Source organism: Melozone crissalis, unplaced genomic scaffold (genome assembly GCF_028551555.1).
Source record: "Melozone crissalis strain CALT ecotype California unplaced genomic scaffold, PUWL_Pcris_2 ptg000023l_1, whole genome shotgun sequence".
NCBI classification, from domain to species: Eukaryota; Metazoa; Chordata; class Aves; order Passeriformes; family Passerellidae; genus Melozone; species Melozone crissalis.
In genome coordinates, this window is record NW_026535801.1 from 24,788,896 (window position 1) to 24,802,190 (window position 13,295).

General features: G+C 50.3%; 2 protein-coding genes across 3 annotated transcripts in view; both read right to left on the reverse strand.

The window, feature by feature from the left end:
* Nucleotides 1-478: 478 nt before the first annotated feature.
* On the reverse strand, nucleotides 479-6,742 carry TBR1 (T-box brain transcription factor 1). Of its 2 annotated transcripts, XM_054278205.1 has the most exons (7): nucleotides 5,927-6,742; nucleotides 5,335-5,489; nucleotides 4,886-5,007; nucleotides 4,378-4,536; nucleotides 3,462-3,523; nucleotides 1,298-1,415; nucleotides 479-1,192 (listed from the first exon to the last, which is right to left on the reverse strand). In XM_054278205.1, exons 1-7 carry the CDS (start codon nucleotides 6,616-6,618, stop codon nucleotides 572-574), a joined length of 1,929 nt encoding a protein of 642 aa, XP_054134180.1. In that variant the 5' UTR covers nucleotides 6,619-6,742; the 3' UTR covers nucleotides 479-571. The 2 variants fall into 2 exon arrangements, with proteins under 2 accessions (XP_054134180.1, XP_054134178.1); XM_054278203.1 differs by having other exon boundaries at nucleotides 479-1,415.
* A 3,999-nt stretch (nucleotides 6,743-10,741) lies between these two features.
* Nucleotides 10,742-13,295, reverse strand: part of PSMD14 (proteasome 26S subunit, non-ATPase 14) — a 46,562-nt gene continuing 44,008 nt past the window's right edge. The window contains exon 13 of the mRNA XM_054277857.1: nucleotides 10,742-11,174. Within this exon, the coding sequence (XP_054133832.1) occupies nucleotides 11,076-11,174 (99 nt within the window). The 3' untranslated portion in view covers nucleotides 10,742-11,075. The remainder of the gene's footprint in view (nucleotides 11,175-13,295) is intronic.

The window sequence follows — 13,295 nt, forward strand, 5'->3', positions numbered from 1 at the left end:
CATTACCCGCTGCTACAGCTATGGACCACTGACATTTCCAGAGGCATTTAGGAAGAGTGTTTACCTGGGGAGGGGCACGAGGAAGAAGGAGCAAAGAGCGGGGAATGGGGTAAAGAAATTTAAACAGGATCTAAGTTCTGTGACTTAACAATGAAAACAAAACAAAAAAAATCCCAAACAAATAAATAAACCGAACCAAAGAAAAGTAATCTGTTACAATAAAATAAATACTATGTACAGGCATTTCACAGGCTGTTTTCCCCACTATTACTGTTTCCCCTAGAATCCATCCGTGGTAAAAGGAAGGAAGCGCTGTACGGTTTGAGAGTCTAAGCATCCTACTGATCAGTGGGTTTCGGTGCGGCAGTGCCCCCCGCGCCCCCGGGGCGCCGCCGGACCGGGCCGGGCCGGGCGGGGAGCGGGGCGGGGAGGCGGCGGCGGCGGCCGCGGCTCAGCCCGCCTGCCTGCCTCCCTGCCGGGCCGGGGCACGGATGGGGCAGCTAGGGGCAGGGGTCAGTGCGCTAACGCGGAGGAGTTATTGTGCAAAAGGACGGCGGGCCGGCGGCCGCGCCTAGCTGTGCGAGTAGAAGCCGTAATAGCCGATGTCCTTGGCGCAGGTCTTTTCGCAGTCCCGCTGGGTAAGCACCTCGCTCTTGAGGGGCGAGGAGCTCTCGGACACCGGGGTGTCCGAGGGGGAGATCCGCCTCCTTTTGGCCTGCTCGTAAATCCCAGAATCGGAGGAGTCGATGGACTTAATGGACGACGGCGTCTCGATCCAGCTGGAGTCGGACAAATCTTTGGGCTTGGAGTCCTCGGCGCCCGGCAAGGGGGACCGCTCGGGGGCCAGGCTCTCCGCCTCCTCCCCCAGGTAGGGGTTGCCGGCGGCCATGCGCGCCGCCGCCGCGCTGTTGGGCCAGCAGGAGAGCACAGAGCCCGACTTGCTGCAGTACTGCGGGGGGCTGCGGGCCCCCCAGCCCGACGGGTCGGCGTAGTAGCCCAGCGGCCGCCCCGCGCAGCCGGCCGCCTGCAGCGGCAGCGCCTTGACGCCCGCGGCCGCGTAGGACAGCAGCGTGGCCGCGTTGCCGGCGAAGTCGGTGGCCGTGTCGTAGGCGGAGGCGGCGAAGTCGAGGCGGTTGTTGGCGGGGGCGACGAACCAGCGCTGCGGCGAGGGGGCCCCCGGGTCCTCGGCTTGCTGTGGGGAGAGCAGCCCGTTGGTGTGGGGCACGCTGCGGTCGGCGCCGGGCCCCGGGCCGGCTCCTGCCCCGGGATGGAAGCGGGACTTGGCGTAGTTACTCACGAACTGGTCCTGGAGGAAGGAGCCGGCCATGGCGTAGCGGGCCCCGGGCACGATCTGCGAGCGGGGCGAGTCGTTGGGGGAAGGCGTCAGCCGGTCCATGTCGCAGCCCGTGTAGATCCTGCCCAAGAGAAGGGGAGAGAGCTGGGTGTCCGCCGCAGCCCGGCGCCCTCCTCGGCGCGGCACCCGGCCGAACGCGGCCCTCGGGGGACGAACGGGACGGCGCCGTCCCAGCGCGCTCCGGCCCTGCCCGGGAGCCTGAGCTCCTCTCCGGGCTTGGCCTCTGGCATCTGCAGCGCCGAGGGCCTTTAACGGGGAAGAGGAAAGACGGGGGCAAGCATGGAGAGCAAATCTTTCGGAACCGGTTGGCCATTCCTTGACGGGGCTGAGATCCCTCTCTCCGGTCCGAACCCACAACCCAAAAGCGTGGGATCCCGCGCTGTGACACGCTGACCGGACCCACCACACCACGCGTGCAACAGGCAGCCAGCCCGGTCATTTGCCGCGAGCAGCATGAATGGCAGACTACGGAATTCTGTCGGCTGTTTAACACTTATTATTGGGAGTCACAGACGAACCATCAACATTTTACTGAGTTTAAATTAAGCTAATCTTTAAACACCTACTGTAGGAAATGTAAAGCCAGACACTTCCAGTGTTCCCTGCTTGGCCTATATATAATTCTCCCATGCTGGGCTGCAATTTGCGATTATAAAAACTTTAATGGATGAATAACTACTATCTGTATTTAATTCAGGCTAAAACTGTGCTTTAATTAACCCTCCACGCCTCCTGGAATTTCTTATCCAAAATAAACTTGGCCCTTAAACAAATCCAACGTGCTAGACAACATTGAAGCTTCCCCCTCCCCCCCGTCTCCTTTCAAGTGACGCCCTATAAAGTTTTTTCCTATCAAAAAGGGAAAGGCACTTTTGGCTGGGGCCGAAGGCCTTTCCCAAGGCCGCACATACTCTCGCAGAACTCCCGGAGAGCAGCCAGGCTCGGCTGCCGCCCTCTGCGGCACCAGGGACCGCCGCCGCCCTCCCGAGAGCAGTCTCCGCCACAGCCTCGGCGACCCCTGCCCCCTGGGGAAAGCGGCCACAGCACAAGCGGCTCCCTGGGGAGCGCTGGAGCTCGGCCCCGGGCCCCTCTCGCCCTAGTTCAGCTCTGGGCGCCGTTTGCACCCTCGCCCTGCGAGCCTGCTGCTGGCGGCGGCCGGACCGCGGTCCGAGCAGAGGCTCAAGCGGGCGCTCAAGATACGCACGGGGTGAGGCGCTCGAGGCCAAGTGAGGCCGCTCCCCGCCACAGTTTAGAGAGGAAAAGGTTTTCCTCCTCAAAGCCGGGGGCCTGTCCCACAAACCAGAGCTTGCAGCAGGACAAGTGAATTCCTGCAGTCTGCTCCTGCGGGTGTACGGGCAGTGCCCCAGGCAGGGCAGGGGGATGCCGGGCGGGTCGCACGTCGGGCCAGGGGAAGGCTGCCTGCAGGGCCTGCAGGCCGGGATTGCCCCGTTTTTGTCCCGAGGGTCGCGAAAGGCGGCGGCGGGGGCCGAGCGTTGATGCCGCCCCGCAGCCGCAGCCAGAGGGACACCGGGCGTCAGGGCCGGGGTCAGACCGCCTCGGAGCCGGACGGGCAGAGGCAGAACAGGGACACACCGCGATTAAAACTTCCGACGCTTTAGCTCCACCCAGAAGGGAGAAGGAGAAAAAAAATTCAACCCCGGCGAAGAATAAAACGAGACGAAGACATTTCCCTCCGGTCCCCGGCTCTGCGGACCTCGGAATGATGCAGACCCGGCGGGTTGCCGGGGACCGAGCCCCTGCTGCTCCGGTGCTTCTTTCGGAGCCCTTACGCGCAAGTGAAACGGAAGCTTGGAAAGAGGCGCCAAGATACGTGCCAGGAAAAACCAACAACAGAACCGCCGCAAGTGCCAAAGCGAGATGCGGACTCGGGCGCGGGCAGCGAGGCAGCGGCCTCAGGGCTGCGCAGGGCCTCGCCGCAGGGACAGCCCCCGTGCGGCAGCGGGCGTGTGCTTCCCTCCCGGAGGGCTCTAGGAAAGCCTGACATTACACATCTCGGTGTGAAATGAGCCAGCCCTCATCCTAAATCTCCCCCCTTTGACATGTGTGTGCAGCCGGCAGAAGGGTAGTAAAAATCCGGTTTACTTACGTGTCATAATTGTCTCGGAATCCTTTGGCGAAAGGGTTGTGATCTATTTTCAGCTGTGTGATCTAGGGAAAGAGAGAAGCAGAGCACACTTTGTGAAAGCCTGAAAAATATACCCCAGTGCAGCCAACATGTTTTTAAAGGACCAAGCTTTACTCTAGTCAATCATACTGCCTTTAAATCGTGAAAAATCAGCTCTGGCATGCTTATAGACATCACAGTCTAATTTTAAGATTTACGTTGTTGGAAAAAGTACGGAAAAATCAATATTTAACCCCATATTTTGAGACATGTTCAGCATTCCTAGTGCATGGGTCTGAATATGCTGAAATCCAGAAATTAGGCAAAACGTACCGCAGAACGGTAACTAGGAGTTTGCATTTGCATGGAGCAAAATAATTAAAGCGAGAATGTGGACTGAACATATGTCATTTGAAAAGGGGGCACCAGTCTGTAGCAAAGCCAGACCACTCCGAAACGCATCCAGGCATTAACGAGCTTTTAATTTGAGGAAGTTGCTCCGTCACCCCCGGCGCAATCAATGAGGATGTTAATTGATCTTTGCAGACTTAAAGCTTAAGCTAACAGCTTAACAGCTAACTAAGCTGTTTCCGACTGGGAGATAAACGCTGCGGGCCAGCGCCCAGCCCCGGGCGGAGGGGCAGGATCGCGCCCATCCTGGCGGGAGGGCGATGCCGCTGCGGGCACCCGGAGGGGGCTCCTGGGGCGAAGGCGGCCCAAGCGGCTGCGGCCGCCCTGGGGATGGCCCGGGAGGGCTGGCACAAAGTGGGGAACGGGGAGCCCCGTCTCCCGGCGCCGGAGACCCGGGGTAGGGTGAGCAGCAGCCGGGCCATCCCCGGTGGGCTGCCTTGCGGGGAGCGGGGAGACCGCGAGGGGAATAAACCAGGGAGCTCTTTACATCGGTGTTCTGGTAGGCGGTGACGGCAATGAACTGCGTCTCGGGGAACGTGAATGTCTGCACTCTGCCCGGCTGGTTGGTATCCTCCGTCCCGTCTTCGTTCACCTCCACCACATGCAAGCGAGGTTGGTACTTGTGAAGGGACTGCAAAACCACCATCTGTCAGGCATGGCAAAAGGAGGGAGGGGGACGCGGGGAGAAAGAAGAAATTAGAGCGAGAAGGACGAGGAGAGCGATGCCCGCTGGCCGCCGCCTCCCCGGGACGCTTGCGGACTTCCCCGGCCGCACCGGACAGCGCTGTCAGCTTGGGCAACGCGCTCAGGGCCGGCGAGGCCCGTGGCAAAATGAAATGGGAGGACTTTCTCACCACCACCCCCCTTTTATTTTCACCTAACGACACGATCTAAAAAAAAAAAAAAAAAAAAAAATACACGTCCTTTCGGAAACGGTAGGATTTTAACTGAAGAAATACAAATAATTCTGGCAGCGTCTGCGTTCCCCCACTGACCTGCCCGTTGTTGTTTGATGCTCCTTTATTGTTTGTAAGTTTTAGTTTCCCAAAGGAGATTTCCTGACGCATCCAGTGGGCTCCCGTGTTGGGGGAGTCGGGATGCATATACACCCGGTTTCCTAAGCAAAACAACGAAAAACACAACCACATCACAGTTCTAGCCTGTACCCCGGTTCTGCTGCTGCATCCGCACACGAGGGTGAAGAACCCCGCTAAGTGGACAATATTTTACTGCCAAAACTCCCTTAATTTTAAACTAAAAGGATTAAAACAGCTTTTTCCGAACACCTTTTACTTTCTCCTCCACCCTCCTTTTTTTCTATTTTTTTTTTAAACATCGTTGGCCCATTTGCGTTTAGAAGTCGCCAGAGCCAGTCCGCAAAGGCATTAATTAATCATTCTCACCTACATATGTGTCGGGAAAAGTGTTAATTGGAGGAACTTGCCTTGTACATTGGTGTCCGCCTTGCCGCAAGGAACCCATTTGCCTCCCTGAAATCTCCAGTGATTAGGGTCCGCCAAAATTACATCCACAAAAATATTGTAGTGAGCCGTAGGGTCGAGACCAGAAATATTAAAGCTTAGGAAAGGGAACATGCGCCTATAAAAAAAAAAAAAAAAGGGAAAAAAAAGAAAAGGGAAAAAAAAGAAAAATAAAGGGAAGAAGGAAAGCAAGCCATCGGCAGCGACAGGCACACGCGGAACACCCAGCCGTTGTGCTTTATCCTCACGGCTCCCGATAGCGGCTGGGAAATAAAAATCCAAAGCAGCCCCCTCCCGGAGTGCCGAGCTTTCCGCGGGGAAGGGCTGAGCGCAGCGGGCGCGGGAACTCGCGGGGAGGCAGAGAGGGCTGCCCGGGCAGGGACCGGCTGCGGCGGGAACGGCTCCGGCGGGGACCCGCACCGGAGCTCCCGGCGGCCAGGGCAGCGGCCCCGGTGGCGGGGGACGGCTCCGCCGGGGCGCGGAGGCTCCGGGCGGCTCCCCGGCGAATGTCCGCGGCTCAGCCCCGACACCCAAAAGGTCCGCGCGGAGGCTTACCTTCCCTGCTTGGTGATGATCATCTCCGTCTGGTGCCGGTGAAATTTCAGCCAGAGTGGCCTGTTGCACAGGTAGACCTGAGCCTTGCCGGGAACCAGCCCCGGCTGGGTGGAGGAGAACTGGTAGAAAGGTGCCCCTTGGTAGGAATGGCCATACTGCTGGGGGTACGGGTAGCCCGCCGTGGGGTAGCCTTGCGGAGAAGAGTTGGACAGGAGGCTGTTATAAGCTCCGTTGGTGATCACAGGATGATGAGCCATGTAGCGGCTGGGGCTGGCGATGGAGAAGGCTGGGTGAGCAGGTCCATGCTGGCTGGGATAAGGGAACATGGTACTAGGAGCAGAGGCAGCAGACTGGGGCTGGCTGGACTGAGAGAGCAGATAGCGATCTGCAGCAGATCCATCGAAACTGTGACGAAGCTCAGAGACCCCGTCCAAGACGGGAGAGAGTTTATTTCTCTGGACGTCCCCTGGTGTGTCCTTGGAGTCAGGAAAATTGTCTGTATCTGACTGATTCGTCATCCCCCTGGTAATTTTTTTCAAAGGTGAACTTCTCTCCAGGTTGTCAGTGGTCGAGATAATGGGATGATCATGCAAGGCAAGCTCAGATCCGCCTGCATGTGGGTAACTGCTGCTCACATTGAGAAATTTCTTGGAGAGCATGATAGAGGGAGAAAGACAATGCTCCAGCTGCATAGCTCTAGCACCACAGTAATAACCCTTCCGTCCCTGGATCTGAAAGGGCTTCCTAGTATCAGAAGCTAGACATCCTGGGACCCACACTAGGCAGAAAGCACTTCATCTACCAAATGCTTCCCAAACGTTTGATTTACTTTTTTTTTTTTTTTTTTTTTTTTTTTTTTTTTTTTTTTTTTTTCTCCCTTCCCAGGGAGAAGAGATTGGCCAATTGACACTATGCAGCAATCAGGAAAGACTCACTTTTGATCTTGCTGCTTGTGGAGAGGATGAAACGGCTTCTGCCATTGGTTAACCGCTGACAGTAATTTAATTAGATAGACATTAATTAGGATAATCACCTGGCTCCTGGTCGCGACGATCATGGCAAATTGAAGGAGATGATTTTATTGTGAGATAGAAGGAAGGGAAAGGGGGAAGGGAATAGTGTGTTTGCTGTGAGAGCTCATTATTATGTGACCTTTCTAGCTTTTTTTTTTTGTTTTTTTTTTTGACTACGGCTGGAAAATAAACCCGAACCCTGCGATTCCCCAAATATTGCGCGCGTGTACCCCACCTTTGTGCGTCAGGGAGAGGAGCGGGTCCTGGGCGCTTTGGGGAGCGATGGCGAGGGGAGCGCGGGGCTCGGCGGCCGCTGCCCTCAGCTCACCCCCGCGGTTTGTCCCCAGCGGGGCGCAGTCCCTCTCCCCCGGCTCTTCTGAGCGATCCCCGGCGCATCGCCCCCACCCTTCCCACCCGTGCCTGTTTCGCGGGGGAAAATACACCCTCCGTCCTCGCTGACAGCGGCCGCGTATCATCTCTTTTAACTTCTGAAATAATCATAAGCCCCGCAGCCGAAGTGCCCTAATGTATTTGCCGCGATGTTTACGAGTTCTTTAGTAAATAAATATTTTATCTGGGAGCCGTAATGCCTGAAATTATCAGCAAAACAGCGTGGAAGGCGTCCACCTCCCCATCCGTGTCCGGATTTCTTTCCTCTCGGTGCCTGCTTTCCCTCAGTGACTCAGTCCCGCGGGCAGCTCTCGGGAGGGGCACATTTCTGGCAGCGCCCTTGCAGGGGCCGCGGCCCGCCCCGGCCGCGGGGTCGATCGGAGCTGAGAAACCCAAACCTCGGTGGTGCTGCGGCAGGAGCCGCCGGCACCCTCTGCCCAGGGGTGTCCGCGGCCCGGGCTGCGCTCCCAGGCGGGCGGGGGCTCCCGGTGACCGCAGGGACCGGCCCGAGTCCCGCGGGGTGCGCGGCCGAGCCCCCCGCTATTGAGAGCGGGACCCCCCAAGGCGCAAAGATGTGTCCGAAGAGTTCAGGGGGCCCGCTCACCACCCCGCCTTGGCCAAGCACCAGTCTCTGTTTCTCTTCCTAGGGAAGCCTGCCCGAGAGTTTAAAAGCATGGGGTTTGTTTTTCGGGGTTTTTTTTGTGCGTTTGGGGTTTGGGTTTTTCTGACTGGGCAGGAGCTCTCCTGTTCCATTTTTCTTAGTGTTGTCCCCTTAGTGGTTTGGACTTCAGGTATTTCACAGACCACATCTCTTCCCAGGTGACATCAGCAGCCAGCTTCAAATTTCACTGACAGATAATGCAGCCTGAACCACCACATAATAAACCGAACCACGGCATAACTGCCTGAAGCCAGACTGAAACTTTGCAAACTCAAATCCAGAGAAGACTAGAACCAGGATGACTTGACAGAATGTGTATTTCAATGCTTTCAAATCCCGTGGCCATTTATTTTTCTGTTTCTTAACCGTGAGCTACTTTGGTTATTTGGTGTTTCACAGATGCCGACATACACGCACTCTCTCCAAGGAAATTATTCTAATAAGACAATTTATGAAGCAAAAAGCAAGCAGTTCACTGTTTTACTCGAGTGGTTCAGCGCATGCAACTTTCCACACACACCTTCTTTCAGTGTTAAGAAAACGGTTTCATTATTATCAGTTCTAACTAATGTTTCCAACACTTGCTTCACCAGTGCACACCCTTCCCTTTCCCTGTTTGCAACAACAGAACATTAATGGACTTATGCAGGCAGGAGATGGACCGAAATGCAGATAAACCCTCGGAAACGCTGCCCTGAATTGCAGAGCTACAGCCATATAGATGCAGAGCTGCAATGAATTCAGTGGTATACTGCCAATCACATGGAAGTGCTAATATATGCCAAAAATCTTCAGTGCACAACTCCTAAACTGGTATAATAGGGGGGATATGCAATGGCAGGTGGTGTTACAGAATCGTCATAGAATGGAGTGAGGTTTGCTAATACAATATGCCCGTCCTTCACGCTGACAGGTGACAAGGGGTCATGCTGCTAATGAAGGTCTGCTCCATTGCGGCTGGAGGCTCAGAAGGTGGCTGCTTGAAAATCTCTTTCTTCCTCCAACATCATATATGGGCTGCTGCTTTTCAGGTTACCGCATACACACAATTCTTCCAAATCCGCTCCTGAAGCACTGGACAAAAATAAGGAAGGATGCCCCAAAAACCTGCCTTTTTATTATTCGTGTAACATCTTGGTAAATGGAAAATTGTGTCTCCAAGTTAAACTGAGGAGTGAATAGAAAGCAGGGTACCACAGCACAGGCTTATACTACGGGAGATCTGCGTCTCCAACAGATTCCCTTCAGCTACCCTCTGCAAGATGTACATTTGTCAAAATTAATTTAGAATATGTAAGACTCACTGGTTTGTCTCCCTGCTTACACCAGCCTCTCACGCATGTATACACTGCAGCACTGCGCTAGCTCCTCTCCTGTTCTGCAGTGCCATGTTACCCACGACCTGCCAAACTCTGTCTCCCTCGTGGTGTTACACGTGTGTGTGGGAGTAGAGAGCGGCAGGGATGCAGAGCCCCCCGGCAGACGAGCCCCGGGGCAGGCTCCTCGATCAGCTCCTGCCCCGTCTCACCCCGGGCGCGCAGCCGGCAACGCGAGGCCTGACTGCAGCCCTCCCCAACTACCCGCGGGTTTGCAGTGGCAATCTCCAGAAAGAACTTCCCTTTAACTACACGCAGGCAAATGTGGTTTGGTATGTCTCCATTTTCCCAGTCTGATATTCCACTGCCTACTGTGGGGGCAGAGGGAAGGCCATAAGGAGGGCAGCTGCAAAAATCTGCATGTTTCCCTCTGAAGTAAGTGCACGCTAAATATACTTTGAGAGAGAGTTAGTCTAAAATAGTAAATTAAAAGGCCTCAATAAGAAATTTCAAACAAAAGAAAAATCTTTGAATGGTAAAGTGTAAGTAAATATGGGCATAAGCCAGAAAATAAGACAATTTAAGTGTTATTCCTTAGTATGCAAATAAGAAGTCAATTTTTAAAAAATTATCTTCAACCTGAGATAGTTTTGCAGATAGCCTGCCACTACTGTTGCTCTTTATTAAAAAAAGCCCCAAACCAACAGTAAAGAGAAAAAGAAAACTTCTGCCCAGACAAAAGAATCAAATCAACCTAAACAACAACCAACACTTGAAAAAAAGAACCCTAATGAAAAATTCCAATCAGCCCTTGCCCAAAACCCAGAGTCACTCCCCAAACCCAGATATTTGGCTTTGCCTGCTTCAAACCAAGCAACCCACCTGCCTTCCTGCAAGTGGTTCCCTCTCCAGCCAGTAGAAATGGTTTAAAATGTCATATTCTAGTTGGGACTCTTTCCACATACTTATATATATGGACGCCTCATATATGTTCTCTCACAGGAGGGTGGGTTCATGTAACCTAGAACAGCCTCTGTCACTTTAATGTTTATTCTCAGAATACTGCTATTTATGACACTGCTTGTGAGAGTTCTGTGATTCAGTTATCAGCAACTGAATTAATTTCCTTAAGGTCAGTTGTCTTGTGTAGATATTAGGGTTTGAATAATATTCAAAGGGAACTGACAGAGGAATTTTCAGCATTTTTGGTTTTGTACATCCTCAGAATTCAGCACTATGATTTTTTTGTTTTAATCTCCATGAGAGTAACTGGAAATCCATGGGAGCCAAATTCCAGTAGAGAATTTTTGCTTTCCTAGCAATTAGTATCTCAGTAGTTTTACAGTGGGGGGAAACAAATGTTTACTAACACTTTTTTCTAGTTTGTTAATTCCCGCTGTCCTTTCTCAAAAAACACTGTCCAGAACTTAAGACAGATTTGTAAATGTATTTTTATTATGTTGCAACAATCAAAATATATATGTTTTACTGATTTCCCTCCCCCCCCCCCCCAAATATTAAATGAAAAGGTACTCAATTTTTTCCCCACATCGTGTTCTTGAATGCTTTGGAATCTGTGAGGACCTTGACATAAAGAAACTGAAGCAAATGCACAATTAGAGACTGAGAGGTGTTATAGTGCTGCACTTACATTGCAAATGAAGTCAGATGTCTCTCTCCATTTAATCAAATAGAGCCTCACCAGTCTCTGTTTTGTATTAGAAACAATAAACAAATATACACAGAAAGTATCACCAGCGGTAAATCAGTTATTTAAATACAACCGTATCCAACATAGCAGCTAAACACTGGACAATGTTTGAGGTCATCAGCACATCCACATGCTCTTCTAAATGACGTTTAGGGTCCTGAAATACAAAGGATGCCATGAGAGGGATGACTGAAACATGTCTCTGAAAGATTTCATTTACTTCAAGTCTATTTAAGATGTCTGTGAGTTAATGAACATAGGCCAGTAATGCTTGTAAATTTTCCATTCTAGGAAGACCTAGCAAATGACTGAATTTCCACAAACAAAATTTTATTAATTTGTACTAACAGTTAAGTTGAGGATAGGCTTAGGAAGTAAATTTCTATCCAGCATATCAAGAGTAACCGTGGCAGCTGTGAGTTAGTTTTAAGGACAACACACAACATGTGAATTTTACTATACATCTCACTAAGGCCAATATTTTAATCTTAGTTCTGGTATGTTGCAATTTGTTTTCAGATCTTTGCAAATGTGTGTTCTAATCCTGTGAAGATTCAGGCATCATTTAACACAGTCTTTGAATAGTTGCATTGACTGCAAGAAAATGAGTGTATCTATACCCACAGAAACATGAAACATGAAAAATGCCCTGTCAAATGCTCTTAGGAATTGAATGTTAAGCCTGAGCAGTTTTCTGAAAATACATATTTTTACACACTATTACTCAACTGATGTAGGCATTTGTGGGCATCTGCATGCAACAATAAGATTATTTCTGGTTGAAAATCATACCCATGCACTTCTTCAGTTTCACCACTGATATGAAATAATTAACCTTCAAATACTGCAAAAATATCAGGCATGCCTCAAAAAGATGTCTAAACTTTATTACAGTATTATTGTAGTAATTCTTGTGTGTAAAGAAATTAAAATATGGAAGACAATAATGCATGGGAATTGTAACTTCTTTAAAGATGGAATTATGTCAAAATGTAATGAACCCATCTAAATTTATATAGAAGAGTGCTACTGAATCTGTGTATGCTGCCCCTCTTAAATAACTCCTTTTCAAAGATCAGACAGTTCTCCAACATTCTTTTGGTTCCTAACAAATTATACACCTAATAACATAATATCCCTATAGTGTGAGTTTGTTTACAAAGCTTTTAATCTAAGTTGCATAAAAAATTCCACTTGAAAATTATTTCACTGAACCATTTTTTTAATTTAAAGGAAACTTAAACATTTTATCAGGAAAAAAATTATTTTCTTTTTGAAGAACTGCTCCAAAATAGAGTTTTTTTCACGTATGCGTAACAACTAGTGAAGCTCAAGTTCTGTTTGAGATGACATCATAACCCTTAAAATACAACCCTTCTTACATATTTTATGTGTATATATTTATGTATGTGTAGGTGTGCATAAACTCCATTGTTCTGAATGCTACAGAAATACATGAGTGACTGAACAATAGTGCAGATGTGTTATGACATTGCTGCTAGAAGCTGACACATAAGAGCAATCCAGAATCTTTTAAATTCTTCTACTGCTACTAGCAATACAATAAGTACTGGTTCTTTAAGGACACACTAGATATTTTAAAAGCTATTTCTTGTTTTCATTGCCCTTCTTGGACACAAGCTCTTACAAATTTCCTTTGCTCTCCCCTTGCTCAGAAGAGCACATTTCCTCAACCTTTATATTGAAATCAAATGTAGAAATAGTTTTTTGTTGAGTCTTCAAAAAGACATTATATCCTAACATTGCAAAGAGATGGAATGAATTGAGTGGGTGTTTTCAGTTTCAGCTGTGGTCCTAAACAGTTTTCCTCAAACACCAATACAAAGGAACTCAGCCTACCTGCCAGGTGTGTCTGAGAGCTAAGCACTGACAGTGTGTTCATGAACTCAAGACAGGGGTGAGCTGGCTCTTTACATGGCAATGTAGATGATAATGTACAAACACACCACCCTCACCTCTGTTTCCATGATCACCATTTTTAAGTGTCTCCACAGTTTGGGTCTCTCTGACACAGACTTGGATATCTTTATGTCTCTTAGTAGAAGTTAAAACAAATGAAGATGGAAAAGGGAAAACTACTAAATTTCAACACTGTTCCTCAGCATGTAATAAAAACACATATAGAACACGGCTGCAGATATTCTGCCAATTACCTACAGTCAAAGACCTGTTCATGGCATGACCTCCAACAATAAATTTCAAATAATAAATTTATTATTTGAAGCACTGAGAATATCATGCATGTAGAACTAAAATC